This window comes from Artibeus jamaicensis, unplaced genomic scaffold (genome assembly GCF_021234435.1).
Source record: "Artibeus jamaicensis isolate MK-2021 breed Jamaican fruit bat unplaced genomic scaffold, CSHL_Jam_final contig_700, whole genome shotgun sequence".
NCBI lineage: Eukaryota > Metazoa > Chordata > Mammalia > Chiroptera > Phyllostomidae > Artibeus > Artibeus jamaicensis.
In genome coordinates this window covers 1,902,101-1,923,457 of record NW_026521930.1, presented here as the reverse complement: position 1 = coordinate 1,923,457, position 21,357 = coordinate 1,902,101, and the positions used below count along the sequence as shown (strand labels likewise).

General features: G+C 42.0%; 1 protein-coding gene across 1 annotated transcript in view; it reads right to left on the bottom strand.

Annotated features, from left to right (window-relative positions):
- CACNG3 (calcium voltage-gated channel auxiliary subunit gamma 3) overlaps window positions 1-20,335 on the bottom strand; it is an 88,403-nt gene extending 68,068 nt beyond the window's left edge. The window contains exon 1 of the mRNA XM_037137165.2: window positions 19,712-20,335. Within this exon, the coding sequence (XP_036993060.1) occupies window positions 19,712-19,922 (211 nt within the window). The 5' untranslated portion in view covers window positions 19,923-20,335. The remainder of the gene's footprint in view (window positions 1-19,711) is intronic.
- Between the last annotated feature and the right edge of the window lie 1,022 nt (window positions 20,336-21,357).

The window sequence follows — 21,357 nt, the reverse complement described above, 5'->3', positions numbered from 1 at the left end:
TGAGAAAATGTCTGCCAGATCCCCAACCCTGAAGAACCATAATCTGCCTGTCAATTGTTCGTTTAAGTAAATGTGGTGTTCCATGGGAGAAAAGCAGCTAGTTCAACATACAGATCAGTCACACAAGTGCCTTTCCTGGACACCAACAGTGTACTTTGACACAAAGCCCAAGCACTTTACATGTACTTACCACTTTGTTGTATACATGTTTGAGATTTACTAAAATACAATAAAATTTACACCTTTTTACTGTTTCATCGAGGACTTTTCCAAATGAAACTAGCATTTTCTTGATCAGGAGTGAGTGGTGGTGATGAATACTTTGTTGCCATTACCTTAGTCCATGCTCAGCCTCCAGCAGTGTCACTCAGAGTTGTTTTTGTCTCGTTAGTACAAAATGTCAAAGCAGTAAAAAAGGGCAAATACATCTTACTATTGCTATGAGATACTTTTGATGTTGCAGACCCCTATGACATGGTCTTGGGTGGGGGCTCCTCTTACCCATGCCCAGGCGTTAACAACACCCTTTGAGAACATTAGCATTAACGACATCAGCTTTTACATTTAAAAGGCCTGGGCTTGAATCCTACCTCTATTCCACACTACCTTTGAAACTTTGGGACAGTTACTTCTCTGAGTTCCATTTGCTCATCAGTAAAATGGGTATAATATCCACCCCACTGGCCTGTTGAAAAGACTAAGTGGGCTAATGCATGTAAGCACTCAGTATACACTCACTATTGTTATTTGGTAAGGGCTAGTGTTTCTCATGTAGCTCATACAGATTTCCTAGGCAGTGGTGTCCAAACTTTTGGCATATCTGGGCCACACTGGAAGAATAAGAGTCGTCTTGGGTCACACATTAAATACACAAGCACTAATGAAAACTGATGAGCAAAAAAAAAGGTTTTAAGTAAATTTACAGTTTTGTGTTGGGCCACATTCATAGCTATCCTGGGCTGCATACCTGCATACCACAGGTATGACACTCCTGCAAGGTTTTCATCACCTCATCAACTTTTAGCTTCAGTTAGCTAAATCCTCACCTATTATGGCAGAAAGTCAATAGATTATAAATTAAGAAATAGTGAACCTATTATGTAAAGGTTTGGCTGGAACTATGAGAAGAACCAAGTCAGAAATGGTGAAAAAAAAGAAAAGCTTGCTATGAAGAGTAGGACTCAGGGTGAGGAGGCACAAGCACTCCTGAGGTAAATGCTTATCATTAAAAACACTTCTAAGTAATGTGATGTTTTAAATTGTATGCATTGTCGGGAACTGCCTTGCCTGGTTTCAGAAGCTGTAACCGCCCTCCATGACTAAGGCTGAGTGAGTGACCTTCAGACCATAGCACTAAGGAGACAAAGCTTCTCTCCCTGGCAGGGGCATTGCCTCTGCTCCTTTTACTTCACCCTGCCTGGCCCCCAATTCTTGATTAGTTAGCCAATGATGGGTAAGATTCCTCAAGGGAAGGATGACCTAAGACAAGCACAATTGGGGGGGCCCCAGGGAAGGACTTGGGGGGGCTATAGAAAAAGGGGGTGATGGGTCCTTGCCCCTCGGCTTTGACATAGCCCGAGTCCTCATTCTGTCTGCAAGAAGTCTCCTAGTCTCTAGGCTGCCTTACTTCCCCTGCCTGATTTAAGCCTGAAACGATGCCAGTGGTGGGTGCCACCTGTGCTGGAAAGGGTGGGTTCCCTAGAGTGATCAGGCCTAAGAAAGAATGCATACAGTCCTGTGAAACCTACTTTGCTAATACCCTCAATTTAAATAATAAGGGACCAAGCAAGAAGTTAGTTTGTTCCACCAAATTTAATGGGCCTTTAGCTATCTGACCCTGACTCAGAATAGGCCTTCAGAGTTCTTTGAATATTATCTATTGTTTAATCATTTCTGCCTGACAATGATTGATAAACTTTATCCCTGGGCATACTGAACCAAATAAAAGGTTGTCAAGGCAAGGGTTGGGATGCTCTCCTCTTGAGAGAGTGGTTGATGTACTCAGAGGCACTCCCCCCTTAAAGAGTGGCCGTGCAGTCCCTTTTCCTCCACAGAACTCAGAAATCCTTGCGAATTTGTCTCATATCTCATCCATAATGCCACAGATACTGCAGGCCAGTATCTGTGTCAGTGCATAAGCAAATATCTTAATAAATTATAAGATAATGTTTAAAACCTTTTGAGTAAAGTATGAAGAATTTGAAGGTGAAGAGAAAAATATAATCTTTCTAATCTCTTCAACTTACTAGAGCAGAAAAATAGGAAATAATATTCATTACATATTTACTAAGCTGGAAGTAGCCATCATTTAGGGGTGAGGGAATGAGATTGTAGTAAGGGTAAAGGGGAAACTTTGTCTTGCCTATTTTTGTTTTAAAAATTTATATTGAAAATATGTTTTTGTATTACTTTTATATTAAAAGTATTTTAATTAATAAATACAGTAGAAAATATACTACTCAAAGAATAGGACAAAAGTTAAATATACAGGATTTTTTTTATATGAAAAGAAAGTGTAGTCATTGAATTTATCTCCATAAATTTCTAGAGGTAATCATCCTGTTCTCTTCCCCCTCTCCTTAGAAACCAAGAGGCTGGCCCTGGCTGGTGTAGCTCAGTGAGTTGAGCACGGGCCTGCGAACCAGACAATCACGGTTCGATTCCCAGTCAGGGCACATAGCCGGGTTGCAGGCCGGTTCCCTGCAGGCCAGTTCCCAGCAGGGGATGCATGAAAGGCAACCATACGTTGATGTTTCTCTCCCTCTCTCCTTCCCTTCCCCTCTAAAAATAAATAAATAAAATTTAAAAAAAAAACCCAAGAGGCTGAATTCATTTCCACTCCAGCCCCTAACACTTAGGAGAAGTCAGTTCTCTGTGGACCCTGCACAAGCTTTTAGTGCATTTGGCAGGTGGGTTTTTTAAAAATATATTTTATTGATTATGCCATGACAGTTGTTCTATTCCCCCCTTCATTCCCCTCCTCCCTGCACACCCCCTCCCCCACCATTCTTCCCCCTTTAGTTTATGACCACGTGTCTCAAGTTCTTTAGCTTCTACATTTCCCCTACTATTCTTGCCCTCCCCCTATCTATTTTCTACCTACTGTCTATGCTACTTATTTTCTGTACCTTCTCCCCTGTTCTCCTTCTCCCACTCCCCTGTTGATAACCCTCCATGTGATCTACATTTCTATGGTTCTGCTCCTGATCTAGCTGTCCTCTTAGTTTGTTTTTATTTTAGGCGTGGTTCTTAATAACTGTGAGTTTGCTGTCCTTTCACTGTTCATCTTTTTTATCTTCTTTTTCTTAGATAAATCCCTTTAACATTTCATATAATAAGGGCTTGGTGATGATGAACTCCTTGAATTTCATCTTATCTGAGAAGCACCTTATCTGCCCTTCCATTCTAAATGAAAGCTTTGCTGGATAGATCAATCTTGGTTGTAGGTCTTTGGATGTCATGACTTGGAATATTTCTTTCCAGTCCCTTCTTGCCTGCAAGGTCTCTTTTGAGAAATCTGCTGACAGTCTGATGGGAACTCCTTTGTAGGTAACTCTCTCATTTTGTCTTGCTGCTTTTAAGATTCTCTCCTTATCTTTAATCTTGGGTAATGTCATTGTGATACGCCTTGGTGTGTTCCTTCTTGGGTCCAACTTCTTTGGGACTCTCTGAGCTTCCTGGATTTCCTGGAAGTCTTTTTCCTTTGCCAGATTGGGGAAGTTCTCCTTTATTATTTGTTCAAATAAGTTTTCCACTCGTGGCTGTTCCTCTTCCCCTTCTGGTACCCCTATAGTTCAGATGTTGGAACGTTTAAAGATGTCCTTGAGGTTCCTAAGCCTCTCCTCATTTTTTTGAATTCTTGTTTCTTCATCCTTTTCTGTTTGGTCATTTTTTTCTTCCTTCAGGTCCACTCCCTTGATTTGAGTCCCAGTTTCCTTTCCATTACTATTGGTTTCCTGTGCATTACCATTCATTTCAATTAGTTTAGCCTTCATATGTTCCTCTAATTTGTGACTAAAATTGTAACAGGGCACAGCCAAGAGGGGGGCCCCAGAAAAGAATTAGGAGTGGGGTCCAGAGCTCAGGGTGTCCAAGAAATATTAAGATGTCCTCACCACCCCCCAGGGGGAAGGAACAAATGGAGCCAGGTCCATTGAGAGCTGTTTTGTTTAGCAACAGTTTTGCAACTAACCTCTGGAATGGTCAGTTAACATATATATAACCTTTAACTGGTTTCACAGATATGTTAAATAGCTGTGGCCAGGTTTTGAGCCAGGGAGAAGGGAGTGGCTTCTACCCAGGATATAACTGGAGGCTAGTTTCCTGAGTTACAGCACCTGCATGAGAGCTTAGAGTTGATTGGCTCCATGCCACTGGGCCATATCTGCCCAGACTAATGATGGCAGCCCAGTAAAGCTGGGAGGGTATGAAAGTCCTGGCAGGTGTAAGTGATTGTAGGAGGAGTCAGAAATGGGGCTGCAAAGGAGGATGGGTGCAGAGATTTAAACCCAGATGCTGCAGCCATTAAGGTGAGAGCCATGCAGTCTCAGCTGAGTTAAGACCCCCTCTTGCCGAGGTGAAGAGGAGAGAAAGCCATGCATTTTGGGGCAGAGTGTGGACCTCCTCTTTCCCAGGTAAAAGGGAAAACCACACAGCTTTGCCAGAATGGAGATCCCTGCAGCCAGGTGAAGAAGAAAGCCATATGCTTTTGGTGGAGTGCAAACCCCTGCAGCTTTGGTAGAAGAGGCCCATGTAGCTTTGGGGTACCCCTTTTGGCCGCATGGCCTGGAAAGCAGGAGAGACTTTGACTGGAACTGGGTACAAAGAACTCTTGCCAGTGGACTGTGAGAGGGTACCACATAACTTTGGATTAACTAGAGAGAGATCCTGCCTGCACGGTGATACAGCTAATGGTGCCAGTGGCCTGAAAAACAGACATGTGTTCCTTTCCTGATATACAGTACCCGGAGTTGGGACAGTGGGAGAAGAGAGAGCTGTGTGGGTGTAGATGTATACCTTAAAGGACTTTGATATCTTAATGGAGGCATTAGGCCTAAATAGCATTAAATAAACATTTCGTTTCCTTTTCACGAATCTCTGGCATTGAGAGATGTCTTTCCAATTGGTGGTGGACAGAAGAGCCCAGGAAATATTAGTATTCCGTCCTTGGGAGAGGCCCCTGTTCTGTAGCAGTTTGGGGCATCCCTAGGTGGGCCAAATATTGCCCACCCCGCCCAGGCCTGTTGTTCTGTAACAAAATCAACCAGTTCTGTGAGCATCCTGATCACCAGTGTTTTGAACTGTGCATCTGAAAGTTTGGCTATTTCCTCGTTGCTTAGAGTTATGGGCTCTGGGGCTTTGAGCTGTTCTTCTTGAGCCATAATGTTTTGGTCTGTTTGCGCCTGTTATGTATGAAGAGGGATGCCTTAGGTGTTCACCAGGGAGGGGCCACCCAGGTCGCTGGTTTGTGACGCTGTATGTGGAGGCGGGGTCAGAGAGGGACAATAGTGGTCTCCTCTGCTGCTTCCCACCACTGGGGCCTGCGTGGTCTGTTTCACTGCTCACTCCTTTGCTGGTTTATCTGCGTGCGAATGTGTGACCACGGTCAGCCCTCATTGGGTCCGCCCGCTGCTACTCCACACCTGGGATCTGCCCATGGCTGCCTGCGTGCTGCGTCATGAGCCCAAGTTGGCCAGGTGGATCTTTCCTGCCCGACCCCACTCCACTGCTGGCTTCGCCCCTCTTACCAGTCTGGCTGGGTCTGGCTGAAAGGTTCGTTGTTGTCAGACTTCCGTATAGTTCAATTTTCTGTGGTTTGGCTGCGTTTTTGTTGCTAAAACTTTGTTGTTTTTAAACTTGGTTGTGCGAGAAGGCACAGGGTTTCCACCTATGCCTCCATCTTGGTAGAAGTCGGCAGGTGGGTTTTGAGCACATATGATAGGCCAGGCAATTTGGGGACATGCAAGCCCTAAGAGAACATTTCTGTGACAAGGCCCCTCCCCTGACTAATCCAGGACCCCTACTCCAAGCTCCATGAGCATATTGCACTGTTCATCTGGGTGCATTTCTCACCCACTTCCCTACATATTTATGAACTTACTAAAAAAAGGAACTCATCTATTTTACTTTCTGATGAATTCTCAGCACCTAATGCAGTGCCTAGCACATAGTAGGTGCTCAATAAGGACTTATATGGCAGGCAACACAGGCTGGAGGTACCCCCAAATGCAAACCACTCATGTCACACCTCCTAAGGATCTCCAAGCTAGGAAGAGGGACTTGCATGGGAGAAGATACCAGCTGAAGCGGAGAAGGGTGGGGATTCTGTGAGTTAGGTAGGGCCTACCTGTTAGGACAATGGCTCTAAGATTCAGTAAGCACTTGAAACCTCCATATTGTTGTCATTTTTTTACTCCAGTTCTCCACAATGAGAATATAATACTGTAAATGATATGAGCTTATCTTCAGGAGAAGAACACCAGCACCTAAGAGGTGCTATTCTACTGTCTCCAGTCTTAGAGAAGAGCAAGGCAGAGACGAGGTAAAAGCTTTAAACACTAGAGATGACAGTCTTGCTGGGGGGAGCAAAGGAGATCACAGGACAAAGTGTTCCTTCTGTCAAGCAGCAAATAATGCAGTTAAGGAGAAGAATCGAACATGGCAAACTCAAGAACTTGTTATTCCTGGGCTCAAAGTCAAAGTCCTTACAACTTCCTTCAAGATCCTGAACTACCTGGCCTCTAGTACCCTCGGCTGATCTTCTATGCTTCTCTTCCTCACTCCTCCTCTTCAACTACACGGGTTTCCTTGCTCCTGAACAGCTTAGGAACATTCACACCTCTGGGCCTTTGCACTCACTGTTCCTTCTGCCTGGAGTACTTTCCCCCCAGGAGCCACCTGGCTTGGTTCCCCATCTTCTTCATATGTTAGATTAAATGTCACCTTCTCAGGAACCCTGCCTTGACCATACTATTTACTATTTCATCCTTCTTCCCACCCAGCCCATCCTCCTGCTTTAGAACAGTTTGGAGAAAGTCCAGGGTTCAGGGCCAGGACTCTCCATTTTCTCAGCCAATGGGATGTCACTGCAGCTAAGCCCCAGGGACCCTAACTAGATGATTGTTTTGGGGAGTGTCCCAGACTAAATTTTCCTGGGTTCAGACCTTAATATTGCTTGGAACCCAACCCCTGCCATCTCCTCACTGATTGGAAGCTAAGCCATCACTCACCAGATAGAAAGAGCAGAAAGGAGAAATTGCTATGTTGTGCTGCAGAACTTGGACTCAGATTCACACTGTTGCCTCTTGATTTGGTCTTTTTATTTTATTCTATACACTTAAAGTCCTTTGATTGTGAGCCAGATGCACATTTGCTGAAAAGTAATAATTTGAAAAACTAGGACTTATTTGCTAATATATATTTTAAGCCGATAAACAATTAACTGGTTCTGCTGTCCTGTAATCAGTGAAGGGTGAAAATGATTTGCTGTATACATGTATCTATATTAACTGCTTTATGCCAAAACCAATTTCCACAGGTGACAGTAGAATTTTATAATAGATGAGAAGGTTTTTGAATGAGTTTTTGAATGACTTTAATTTTACAGGTAGGTGTTATTGCATTTCAAGGCAGCTATATTTGATGGTGCTGAATATCATGTTGCAAAATACAGAATGGTAAAAATTCCTTTTCCTAAGCATTCAGGTAACTAAATACACATAGAATCTTATGCCCAAAGAATAGAAACCATGTCTGCTGGACATGTGCACAATATGTCCACACAACAGGTGCTTTCTTTTTGCTTCCCCCAAGTTTGCACCAGAGTATTGAGGGAATTGTTTAATGAGACTATGGAACTACTCTAGGTAATATTCAAGGAAAAGATGAAAAATAAGGGATGGAGAGATAATGTTGTTTAGTCAGACTGCCTCCAACTACAGGAGTCTGTATTACTAACACTTGTGGCAGGGATTATGGGATATTATTTAAAAGGTGATTTGTAAGCACATAAGAGCAGAAGAGTGATCACTAGAGATTAGTATGGTTTCCAAGAAGAAGCTCAAGGTGACTGAATTACCTCAAGCAACAAATTAAATGTATATCTATTGAGCATCTGGTATAAGCCAGGCTCCGGTTCTAGGCTGGCATTTCAGGAAATATGGTAGAAAAAGAGCATTTTGACAATAATAAGGTACTTGATAATGCTTCTCTACAACATGCAGATAAAAAATTATGGTACATATACACAATGGAATTCTATGCAGCATAAAGAAAGAAGGAGCTCCTACCCTTTGCAACAGCTTGGATGGAACTGAAAAGCATTATGCTGAGTGAAATAAGCCAGGCGGTGAAAGACAAATACCATATGATCTCACCTTTAACAGGAAGCTAAACACCAAAACAAACAAGAAAGCTAAATAAAAACAATGACACTAAAATAGAGAACAGGGGGACAGCGACTGGAGGGGAGAGGGGAGGGAATTTCAGGGGGGAAAGGGGAAGGATTTACAGGAACTAGTATAAAGGACACATGGACAACAACTAAGGGGGGTGGAAATGGGAGGGAGGTGAGGGGCACGGTGGGGGGTGGGCTGGGAGGGGAGTAAAAGACAGAATACTGTAGTTGAAAAATAATTAAATTAAAAATAATAAATAAATAAATAATAAAAATAAATTTTAAAAAAAGGTGGACAGATGATGTTAGGTCTTGCTGCCCCAAGCTCATCTTGGTTGCCCAATTTTAGACTACTCAGACACAAGGTCACTGAGGACCAGGCCTGGTGTACATTGGTCTATTGCAGATCTGGTGGGTTTTTGGTGTTCTTCAGAAATGGCTTTGTCCCTCTGAGTGTGCTGCATAAGAATGGGGCTGCAGATCCCTAAGTCACAGGGTTATCCAGCCAGAAATCTTGACTCTTGCCTGATGCAGAATCTAAAACTCAAAGAAATCAAATAAATGATGTGGCCAAGTTTAGTCCTCAGGAAGTGGGACAACTGCAAACTTAAAGCATCCCTGAGTTTGCAAACTCCCAATCTTCAGTGTAGAAGCTGTCAGGATCTGCTGATGGTTTGCTCACCTGTTCCAGTCTGACTCTTTGTGAAAGAAACTGTTCTCAATTCTAATGATTGGTGTGGCCTTTTCAAAAAAATTTATATTTGATCTCCAGAGGTGGTATTATTTGAAGTGTTTGTTTGTTTGTTTGTTTGTTTTGCAGCCTAGTGATGTAACATCTAGATCATGTTAGTTGTACCATTTCTTTTCCTTGACCTTGCTTTCTAGATTTGGAATAAAAATTGGCAAAGGTTTGGGGGGTGGGTTGTTTTGCAATATTTTTAGTCATTGAGAGATTCAGAGCCAATGACTGACACAAAACTGTCTTTTACATAGTAGTAGGCAGTTTGGAAAAGACCTACCCCACCAGGCCTGGGCCCTTGAATTAAGGGAGTGAGTATGGTGGTTACAGTGAAGCTTCTAGTTGAAGTCCCAGCCCTGCCACCACCTAGTAGGTGATGTGTGAGCTACTTTACTTTTCAGCTTCAGTTGCCTCATGTGAAACAGGCCTACAAGTGGCAAATAGGGCTATTAGGAGATACAGTTGCATCTGTTTATCCAGTTGCATGGAGTAGGGTTGGAGTCCCAACTGTCTCTTCCTAATCATGTGCCTTTCTGGGTCTCTCTGTAAAATGAGGCAATAAAAGTGTCTTCCTCCTGAGAAGTTACAAGGATTGAATACTATTTGTCAACTGCTTACTTAGAACAGTACCTGACATATGGTATATACCTGTTAAGTATGTAAATAAATACTCAGGGGTTAGCCTAGAATTGAATGTTTCACCATAGCTTGGCACAAAGAAAGTACTCATTAAGTGTTAGATATTAATTATTTTTATTACTTCCTGGTCACCTCTTTCTGGGATTCTCATAGCCCATCCTCTCCCTCAGCTTTTTTGGAAATAAACCTGAGGATCCATATTGGAATCTTATCTGCTTACTGATTGCAGGAGGAAGGGGACACCTGCTCTGGAAGTGAGCTCCTTATGCAAACTGAGGAAGTAGCCCTTAAGTGAGTTTCTTGACTTGCTGGGCACTCTCTTAGACAGGAGAGCTCCTAGTCTAGACTTTGCTATTTATCTGCATCACTTGGGAGCAAGCCTTGAGAGATCTTTAAAATGCTAGCCAAAACTTGAATTCTCCTTCTCCTACTTCATTTCTGCTTTTTCTCAATTTTAACCAGCTCCCCTTCTCCTTGCCCCATAAGTGTCAATACTCCTTTGGGTTTTGTCATTTTCCCTCCTTATATTCAGTGGGTTTTCTCTGGCACTTCTGTACTTTCATGTCTTCACTTACCACCTATGTTTAGATCATTCTAAGTATCATTTCAGGTTTACCTCCATCCTAAACAATATATTAGTTATTCTTAAAATTTTTGGAGTATGAGACTCTCCATAGAAGTGCATATTTACACATGTTTCTTGAAGTTCCATGAGCATACCAAATCTTATCCATGGTGCTACATGGAGGGGGGTATCTCCATAAAGAGTCTCAATACTACTGCCTTTTGTGGTCCTCAAACTCTTCACCCTCACCTACCCCAAATCTCTGTCTGATTGGGTCTATCACTAGTGTTACTTCCTTTTATTTCCATCAGATCATTGCTTCACAAAGCTTTCTTCTCTTCCAGCACCCAAAATATTTACTGTGCACTTGGTCAGGAGCTGCCTCTTCCTGGAGAGCATTAGAGAAAGGAGGGTCTCATTGACTTTCTGTCAGCCTCTCCATGTCTCAGAAAGAAGCCAAGACATATGTGAACAAAGGACTAAGTGGGAATTGTCCAGGAAATAAGAGATGACCCAACAGAACATCTACTAAGATGAACAGTCTATGATAAAGGCAAATAGTGAAAGAAAAAGAAAAGCAATTTAATACTATTGGAAAAACAAAGGGTACTTACTTCCAGAAATAAAATGTTATAATAGATTTCTATACATTTATTTGATGAGATATAGTAGGCATCAGCAAACTTTACTTTTTCTGTAAAGGGCCACACAGTAAATATTTTAGGTTTTGCAGACTAGGCAGCAAAACTGAGGATACCATGTAGGTGTATATATAACAAGAGAGAAAAAGTTTTCCACAATTTTTATTGGCGACACTCAAAATTATAATGTTTAAATACAAATGCCTTATTTTTATGTGTTGTGAAAATTATTGGATATTATTCATTTTTCAAACATTTAGAAATGTACAAAATATTCTCAACCTATGAGTTGTACAAAAATAGGCAATGAGATGATTTTGGCCCATGGGTTGTAGTTTGCCAACTCCTGAGATATATGTCTTATATTATATACAATGTTGAGTCTTAAACTTTTAGAATTTTAGAGACAAAGCACAATGATGTTTACCATGTTTATTTTGAGTCTCAAATCAGTAGAGTATAACTGTAACTTTTATTTTTCAACTGTGTTGTTGGAAGGATTGGATAATCTTTCATTTCTTTAATGATATTTTGGGCAGATTTCATAACTTTTCAGTCACCTTTGGTCATTGAAACTTCCAATTGTATATCTGATTGCAAAGTTATATCCCTGATCCTACCACTTTCAGTATGTTGTGGCTGGGATCAGAAAGAAAAAAAAAAGGCCTAAATATCACTTAATTGGGTGAAGATGCAAACCTCTATTGTTTTTCATTACTATTTCTCCATTTAGCACTGGAGAAGCAGTAACGAAGGACTCTCTGCATATCAGGGTGCTCCCTGTTGACTATCTTGTAGAAACACATGTATTGGTTATTGGAGTACCCTGGATGGCTTTCCACTGCCATTTCCTTCTCTGATATGGGTTATCTGAGTCTGGTCCAGCCTTTTCCATCCCACATTAGCTTTCAGCACTGACAACTCATGGTCCCATGCTTCTGAGCCTGTGGTACTTTGTGAACATTTTTAAAAGGCCCTCCTCCCTTTAGATAGACTCAGTTCTGGACCAAGGTACATGGTTTGGGAAGTGAAGCATGGGATGACTGCTTGACCCCTGCTTGACTCCTAAGCCAAGCCCTTCTGGGCAGGGTAACATCTTCTTAAATGTCATGCAACCCTGGCTACAACTTCTTGCTTAATAGGCTGCTCTGTTGGGTGGGATGCTGACAAAATGGCTCAATCTCAGGTATCCACTATTGGATCCACTAAACTCATAGGATCTCCCCATTCACAACCGGCTTCCCTGTTGCCAGCCCCTCTCTCAGCCCTGGTGTTTAACTCAACTTTCTTGCTGAAGTAGACACAAGAGCAGTTGGGCTAACTAGCAAGTATCCAATTAAGAAATGACATGCCAGTCTCTTTTTTTCCAGACACTCTCAATTTTAATGAACAATGTTTCTTGAGACCCTTGAGGAATTAAAAGTATTGGGAAGAAAGAGCAGTATAAGGAAGTTAATGTCATTTTTCTTAGCAAAGAAATATTGTCTAAAATGGATGAATGAAGGACTACTCATCAACATATCACTTAGAGGTATGAAAGAATGAAGGAACCACAAGAAGAACTGAGGCAGAAACAGTGGAAAGCACTTGCTACTTTTGTTTTCTTTTCTTAACGGGAGAAGAAACTTATGCTCAGAGGTTAACCAACTTCCAAGATAAGAATGCATGTCTACCTGACCTCAAAACCCCTTTTGTCTGATATTTTATTTTGTCTGTCATAAATTATTAAAGGCCCGTTTATTCCTACACTGAAAAAGTGGGCTCTGGCAGGGTTGTGGGAATGGGGAAAAAAAACAGCACTGGAGTTTTGTATAGGCTTCTTTTTAACCTCAGAAACATTGGTTCATTGGTGGTACTTCTACAAGTCAGAGTATAATTTTCAAATTGTTAGTAACACAGTTTCATTCTTTTAAAATACATAGGGAATTCATGTCAAGTTTTATTCACCAGTGAGGGAACCAGCTGAATGACAAAGCTGGTTCAAAGGAGGATGTTATATTTTTTTCAGTGAAAGTATTTTTAAATAAGATTGTTAAGTTAGATACAAAACTGATTAATGTCCTACAGGGTAGGCAATAAATCCACAATATCTGTGTTGATCTCCTCTAATGAACAGAAACCACTTGCATTTATCTCTACTGAGCAAAAACTTTACATACATCTTCTGGAGCTTTCTACAAGTAAACATATAACTGTGCAGCTGGGCTTGAATTCATAATGAGGTCTAAGTCAGACAAAATTACATTCCCCAACAGAATCAGAGGACCCCTTAGGTAAGCTAATTAGATACCACTCTATGAGATCATTAAAAGGACAGAGTCATCTTTTTGCCCAATACCTTGTTTTATTTTTTCCTGATGCTGGTAACTCACACTGGCCACTCAATCATGGAATGCAAATCACTTGCCTTTATTTTAATACAGAAGATCAAATTTCAAATATGAACCAAGCAGAAGTATTTTCAAGGCATCTACTTCCTTAGATGGGTAGAGTCCTAGAGTCAGAAGGTAGAGGGGCTGGATTTGAGGTAGAAAGAAGAGTGTGGCCTTTCCACCCATGATGACACATCTAGGAGCAGGATTCAAAATACTTAAACACTAGTAGGACCCAAGACCTGCCAATCAGAATAGATGCTTTCTTAGGTTTGGAGTAGGATCATGATGATCTTGCTAGGTTACATCTTAACCCTTTATCTGACAGATCTAACATGTCTGGGAGATTCTAGGAAGGGCTAGGGTGGCTGTATTGATGGTGGAGTTTGGCAGAGGGGTGTGGGTGACTTGGGCCAGGAGCTGTTTACTAACAGGTAAGGAGATATTTCAACATTTTAATAACTTGTGTTGCTGTACAGACAAGTTCTGGCTGAATGTCAGTCAGGCTCACATCCTTATTAATCCTGCTACTACCCCAGTCCTGACCCACCTCCTAAACACAGTCATGGACAGTCTTCCTCATCCTGCCTAAACACTCCAACCCCATGTCTTGGGCTTTAGGGACAAGGAGAAACAGTGCAGGGAGAAGAACAGGGAGAAGTTAAGGAGTAAGAAAGAGTAAGAGAGTTCTGATACATTCCACACTCGTGTCTGAAGGAAGGCACAACATTAGATCTAGAATAGGAGGCACAGAAATGACTACTTGATACTGTTTGTAAGCTCTAGGGATATAGCAGTGCCACCAACAGGCAAGAATCTCTGTCTTTATCAAGTTTCTATTCTACTGGGAGATAGGAAAAGTATGAGTTCACGTGTGTGAAGGCACCTGGAACTGGGCTTCGTACACAGGAAATACTCAACCAGTGTTATATCCTTCTCTCAACCTGTCCCCAACCATGCCTTTCCTGCTTCCCTGAGGCTTCTGAACACGTCAGTAAAACTGGAACCCCATCTGGCTGAAAAAGTCAACCATCTGGAGATTTGGAAATATGAGAGAACTTCTAATGGCTGGCTAATTTAAAAAAAAAAATTCAGCCACATGTTTGATGTCATCCAGGCCCATCTGTAGCAGAAATAGCAGTTTATTGAAACTCTTTTCCATAATTTTAATTTCTATGCCCTAAAGTCCTAAATGGGCTTTCTTTTCTTAGTAGTCATTAAAAATTAATTTAAGAAGTGATTATTGACTAATGAACAATTCAGTAATCAAATTTGGAAATATAATAAATTTGAATTAAAAAGGCCTTTTAGGTAACTTCTAGGGCTCAAAACTGGCAGCCTATGGGTCAAATTCAGCTACAAAGCAAGTTTGCTTTGGCTGACAACATCTTTTTCTTTTTTTAAGAATATTTTAATTTTTAAAAAGATTTTATTAATTTATTTGTAGAGAGAGGGGAAAGGAGGGAGAAAGAAAGGGAGATAAACATTAATGTGTGGTTGCCTCTTGCATGCCCCTAATTGGGGACCTGGCCCACAACCCAGGCATGTGCCCTGACCAGGAATCGAACCCATAACCCTTTGGTTCACAGGCTGGCACTCAATCCACTGAGCCACAACATCCAGGGCTGACAACATCTTTTCAAAAAGTTGAATTAGTTGCCTATATTTTAAAGATCAAGACAGTTTATATCTGGCATTTTAAAACTTGAAATATTGGGCCAAATTGGTACATATTTCCCCAGGGTAAAAATCAACTTAAGCTAAGTGGTAATTGTCCCTTAGAATGGGCTAGTGCTCTCTAATTTGCCACAGCCCCCACCATTCTCCATTGCCCCCACATTGAGACAAAGTTTCATCTTCCTAAATGCACTCTTACCCCTTCCTGCTCCCCATAGAATTGAGTGAAGAATACTGTAAAATGCTTTTCTCACACGTTATATTACCTGCCTAGTCCACATGAAAATTTGGACTGGCACTCCCTAATAGTACCTGAAGCTCTCATTTTAAAGATTTATTTATTTGTTTCTTTATTTATTTTAGAGACAGGGTAAAGGAGGGAGAAAGAGAGGAAAGAAACATACAAGTGAAAGAGAAACATCAATTGGTTGACTCTTGTACATGCCCCAGTTGGGAACCAAGCCTGCAATCCAGTCATGTGCCCTGATTGGAACGGAACTGGTGACCCTTTGTTTTGCACGACAATGTTTTTGTTTTGCACGACACCAGTTTGCAAACTGGTATGGCTCAGTTTGCCCATCAAACTGAGCCACACCAGTCAGGGCTGAGGCTCTCATTTTAGATTTGGATAAATGGAGATCCAAATGAGGAAAATAAAGTGCCCAATTCACATAAATATTAGTGAAAGAAATGATTAGCTGCCAGGGTTCCCCACTCCCAGGCCAGTGCAGTGGTCTTTCCACTGTCTAAATACATCAATTTGGTTGTACCTAGGACTTCAAGAAAGAGGTTTTCCCAATTAGAGCATCACATGTCAAGCATGTTCTCATTCAAATTCACACGTTGCTATTGAAAACCCACAGCAGGTTGGGGCACTACTCCGTGAATGCTTTGAGTGCTTTCTAGATAATGAGTCAGGCATTCATTTTGGTTTCTCAGTGTGGGTATCTCTACACAGGTCGATTGTTTTTACATTCCAAGCATGTCCTTGCTGCCTCTGAGTCTGCGCCTGTCTGGTGGCTCCTGTGCCCCTGCAGACACTGCGCAGGCATGCTGAGTGTTCTGGGAGGTGGGGCATTGGAATGGAAAGACCCATGTGTCTGGGCATTTTCAAAAGCCAATGTCTATACATTATAGCAGCAATCTATATCCATCAGAGCATGAGTTAATGTTCTCTAGCAAGTGCTCTGAGAAGCAACATGGCTTAGGTGAAGTGACTGCTGACTTGAAGTATGTGACCTTGGCAAAGTTATATAACTTCTCCAGCCTCAGTTTCCCCATCTATAAAGTGAGGGTAGTAACACCTATATCACTCAGCTCCTTTGAAGGAGAAAATTAATTTTTCAAAATTCTTAGAACAGTCCTAGCTCCTGGTAAATGCTAATATAAATGACATTATGGTGAGTTATAGAAATGACAACTAGAAACATTCCTTCTCTTGCTTCAGCAATGTGATCCTTCCTAACAAATGTAGTCATCTCTAGGCCCATTGTAAATATTCAGTATACATTGGCTTTAATGTCATAATAGCTTGTAGGACTTTTAGAAAATTCAGACTCCAGTTATCTACTGCAGACCTATGGAAATAGAGAATCTAGTTGTGGGATCTGATAATCTACTTTTTAAGCTCCTTATGTGATTCTGATAACTAGCCAAGTTTGAAAGCATTTGATGTACTTGAATATCTTTCTTATACTTGAATTATCTCTAGTGGTGGGGAACTCATCACCTCTTAAAGCTTCCTACTCTACACTGGATACATTTTTATACGGAGGTAAAACCTGTTTACCTCTAGCTCCCACATCTACCCCTTGAAGCCATACAGAGCATTTCAAATCTCTTTTTCATGACAGCTCTTCAGATATCTGCACACAGTTGTCATGTTTCTGCTGAGCATTCTCTTCTTTTGGACAAAATGGCTACATTCTCTCATGGTTCTTAAAAAAGTGTGGATGAACTGACTCTTCTAATTTGATATCTAAAAAAAATGAGCTACAAAACCCCTACTTCTACCCTGTAATTATCCTCTGACACCTAAAGGGCAAGAAAAAATGAAGATGTTGAGATTCTGGGAGATACTGAACAGAAAATGGTTGTGCACCTTCATTCCATCAGAGCATAGGCTTATCTACTGCATGTGTCTGCCCATGCAGAACGCAGAAGCTCCTGCAAATTCCTTGAACACTTGGTATAGTCACTACATGAAGAAAAATCTTTTTTAATAGCGGTTGTAGCATTTACTTATTTGTTTGTTTATTCTTTTTTATTGAATATATCGGGGTGGCACTGGTTAGCAAAATTATACAGGTTTCAGGTGCCCAATTCCACAGCACATCATCTGTACACTGTATTGTGTGCTCACTACTCCAAGTTAAGTCTCTTTCTATCACCATCTATCCTTCCTATACCCTCTTTCATCTCCCCTAACCCTCCAAGAAAAATCTTGGCTTCAGTTTCAGCTGGGCCCATGTACACATTGGTTACATGGGTGTACACATAGCTAAAATTTGATTGTGATTCATTAAAGTTTATGCCTCTTACTGTATTTAGTACTTCAAAAATGTAAACAAAAAAAGTAGCTGGATCAAACTGCATGGAGACTGCAACAAATTTTCTCAAAAGAATTCATCTGACCAAGAACATATTTTAGATTCAATCAATTCCTGTTTAATTCAAATTCCCACTTTTCACAGAATGCCTGGGTGGGGCTCAAATTTCTTTGAGAATTTGCCCCCATGTCCAGGTGTGGACATAAGACAGGATGTTGGAGAAAAGAGAAAAGTTCAGTCGGGAAATGCTAAAGGTTCAGGAATCATACATAGGTACTAAAGGGGGAAGCTAGAACTGGTGTTGAATTGTGCATTCTGAGGTTTAATTGCAAGAGTCAAAAGAATCAAATAACTGAAACATGGTCTACATGTGTAGATATTGGTAGGAGTCTCAGATCATTTCTTATGCCATCCCTAGAATAATGTAGGCATCAAAACATCCACAAAACTACAGCTTTACAAAAGATCATTCAATTCCTTATTGTCAATATAAGAAAGCAAATTATAGAATTTCCCTAAGGTAAATGACTTTGCCATACCCAACAGCAAATGATCACAAATATTAGCTTTTTGTTTTCTAAACAATTATTCTTTAATTTCTATCAGCACACTGGATAAAATATGAGGTTTGGATAGGGCTAATTTAAGACCATCGGTTCCAAATTAATCATTTCCCAGATTAATAAACTGAGGGTTGAAGGGGTCAAATGTTTTAGCCGAGGCTGTGCAGATAGTTTGCAGCATTACCCAGGTATTCCGACTTCATGTACAGTGATTATTTTTGCATTTTAAATAGTCTTTTCCCTCCTGGACTTCCCACCAGTTGCAAATTTGCATTGGAAACAGACTCAAATGTAGTAAGTCTTGCAGTCAGAGAGCAGTTGTTCAGACTGTCAGAACATGGGAAGAAGGCCAGGGAATGAAGCAATATTACACTAGCAAGTGATGTCATAGCATGATTTCCTAAACGATTGACATAAATGCAAGTTCTCAAGAAGCCCTGATGAGTGCCAGCCAGTGAGAATGTAGGCATGGAGAACCAATGATGAACAGGGGAGAAGACCATGTAGAAATCCCAGCTTTTCTTACCCATGAGAGTGACAAGCTTCACAGTTTCTTTAGAAGCCCTTGAAAACTCCCTTCTAACCCATTAAACCAGGGCCTTCCCTCAGCCCCCAAAAGCTTTGATTTTCTTCTCTTTCTATTCTCTACCACTGACATCCAGCCATTGTCTAGTAAAGCTAAGAGTGACTCCTGGTGTAGTGAAGGCAAGTTTAAACCCAAGAGCTTGACATTCTAAAATTGATCTGTTCTCTTCATTATAATTGAGAGCCAACTATCAATTTTCTAAATTAGAAACAATAAGCTACCATTCTTGGAGAATTAGTCTTATGCAAATATAATGGAAATGTATTTTTGGGTGTTGGGATGATTTAGGAAAGAAGACATGTGGATACCAAATACCAAGACTTTAGTTTTGTTTTTATCCAAAAATAATAAAATGTGTATTAAAAAGGAAATATTCTTAAAATGTATGTGTGTGTGTGTGTGCATGAGTTCACATATGTTAGTGTGGAACTGGTTGGCAATGGAAGTTCATGAAAATATCTAGTTAGACCAAACTCAGAAGAAACTGATAAGATGATGTTGATAAATAAGGAATAGCTTAGAGTGTATCAGACTAGGTCAAGGAGTTGCTTTCTCTCTCTCTCTGTTTTTCTCTGTGTGTCTCTGTCTCTCTCCTCCTTTCCTTATTTCTACCTCCCCCCTCCCACTGAAATACAATTTAAGCAGAACCAAAGACCCCCATCTCAAGCCAGAGATCAAAGCAGCTCACAACATGTTGAAGGATTTTTGTATTTGAGGACTCTTCTTAATTGTAGACGCTGCTAGAGTGCTATGAAACCTCATATCATGAAGCTTATACAAAAAACAATAAGATCCAACCCCTTCATCCCATACAACACAGCACTGGTCTTGCTGGGAACAGTCTGGACGTCTGCACCTTCTCAACACTAATTTGAACCATTGTTTTTCCCTCCATTCACTGCCTCGACCTCCCCCAATCCCCCAGTGGAATATCAGAATATCAGAAATGGATTATTAGGGGCCACTGAGAGGAATTTGTAAATACCTTCCAGGCAGCAGGTCCTCCAGAGCCCCGAGTGGGTCATTACTTCTTCATTCTTCCTGCTGGTTTCATTATCACTTGTAGATTTAGTCCTGCACACACCTCTGGAATATAACCAGTAGTCCGTGCCCACTGCAATGGTCATTAAACTAAAAGCTGCGAAGGCTCCCACAGTGGTGATCAGCATCTGGATACCTCTGTCACACATCCTCATAATTCTTCATGGTATTCTGAATGGCTGGGGGTTGGAGGGGAAGTTCAATGCCAGAGGAAAAAAATCACTCTGCAGCTGGGTAACCTAGGACAGGCTCTTCCAAAAATTCGTATCTCCTTTTGTCAGCATCCACAGGGACTTTAGGAAAGCTGAAATTTCCTGTCTGGAGCTCTCTCCAGTTCCTCGGTCTTCCTATGGCCCTCGGAAGGGTGCAGGCTCCAGGGGGTTGGTCCACATCACTGCTGCCTTCTGAGGATCCCTGGGTTCCTTTCATTCCTCAGGAGCTTGGTAAAGATGAGAGTCCGTGCAGAGCATGGCTCCGGAGCCTGGAGCTGTCAGCTCGGTTTGAGATACGCCTGGCTCCTCACAGCCCCGGGAGACTCAAAGCAAAGAAATCTAGAGAGGTCTCTGTGTGTATGTGTGTGCGCGCGCACTCGCGCGCGTGCGTGTATGCGTGTGTGTGCGCGCGTGTGTGTGCTTGTGGGTGAGCGAACGTGTGTGCTGGGGGTGAGGGCGGATGGCAAAAAATAGCACTGCTGGGAGGCGGGTCGCTGAGAAGAGTGTTCACTGCTTTTCTGCCTCCGAGGAAAGCTCTTCTGCACGCAACACCCCCGCTCAAACTGGAGAAAAGACAGTCCAGGAGCTGGGGCCGGCCGTTTCAGTGGAGGGAAAAGGGGTTCATGGTGCTGAACGGACAGCTCCCTTTCCGTTGACCCGCCTCCACCTTCCAAACGCAGGGCCTTCATTTAGATCCATAGAGCTGAACTGCAGCTACCAGCTTGTCACTACCATTGCTCCACCCCAGCCTTTCTAGCGACTGGGCTAAAGACCTCGGCTGCACAAGGGTCCTCCTCCCCTACGCCCTGTCGCTGTCGGCTCTGTCTAGTCAAGCCTACGCTCTGCTCAAAGTTTGGGGAGCTCGGGGCAGTTGGAGCCCCAGCTCCTTGCGCTGCACCACAACATTGTTCCTCAGCTCTGGCAAGGGTTAAGGAAAGAGGAAGGGGAGAGAAGATCTCAGCGCACTGTGGTGCTTTCACGGCTTTCACCCAATGTGGTGTCCAACTCCTCCCTCCCCACCACCCCTCTCCCCATCCCAGCTCCCATCACCCATGAGCCAGGCAAGTTTGCCTTTTGCTGCGGGTGCTGCTGGAGCCCATTGGGAAAGATCGAGTCTTCTTAAAGGGGCCTGACACTCTGGACGTCGGTTCTATGGCTCGCTTGGGAGGGCAAAAAGTGTTGTCACAGGCACATCTGTATATACTTTGTCTCACTCTTGTTCCTCACAAAACAAGACTTTTTCTGGATCTCTACCCTCCTTTCTCTGGATCTCTGGTTTACACCAGAGACAAGTGCTCAGATCAGACCTGGAACTGGTTATTCCATATAATCGTGCACTTCTAAAAGAAGGAGCTAATTGTATACATTCTCTGTCATA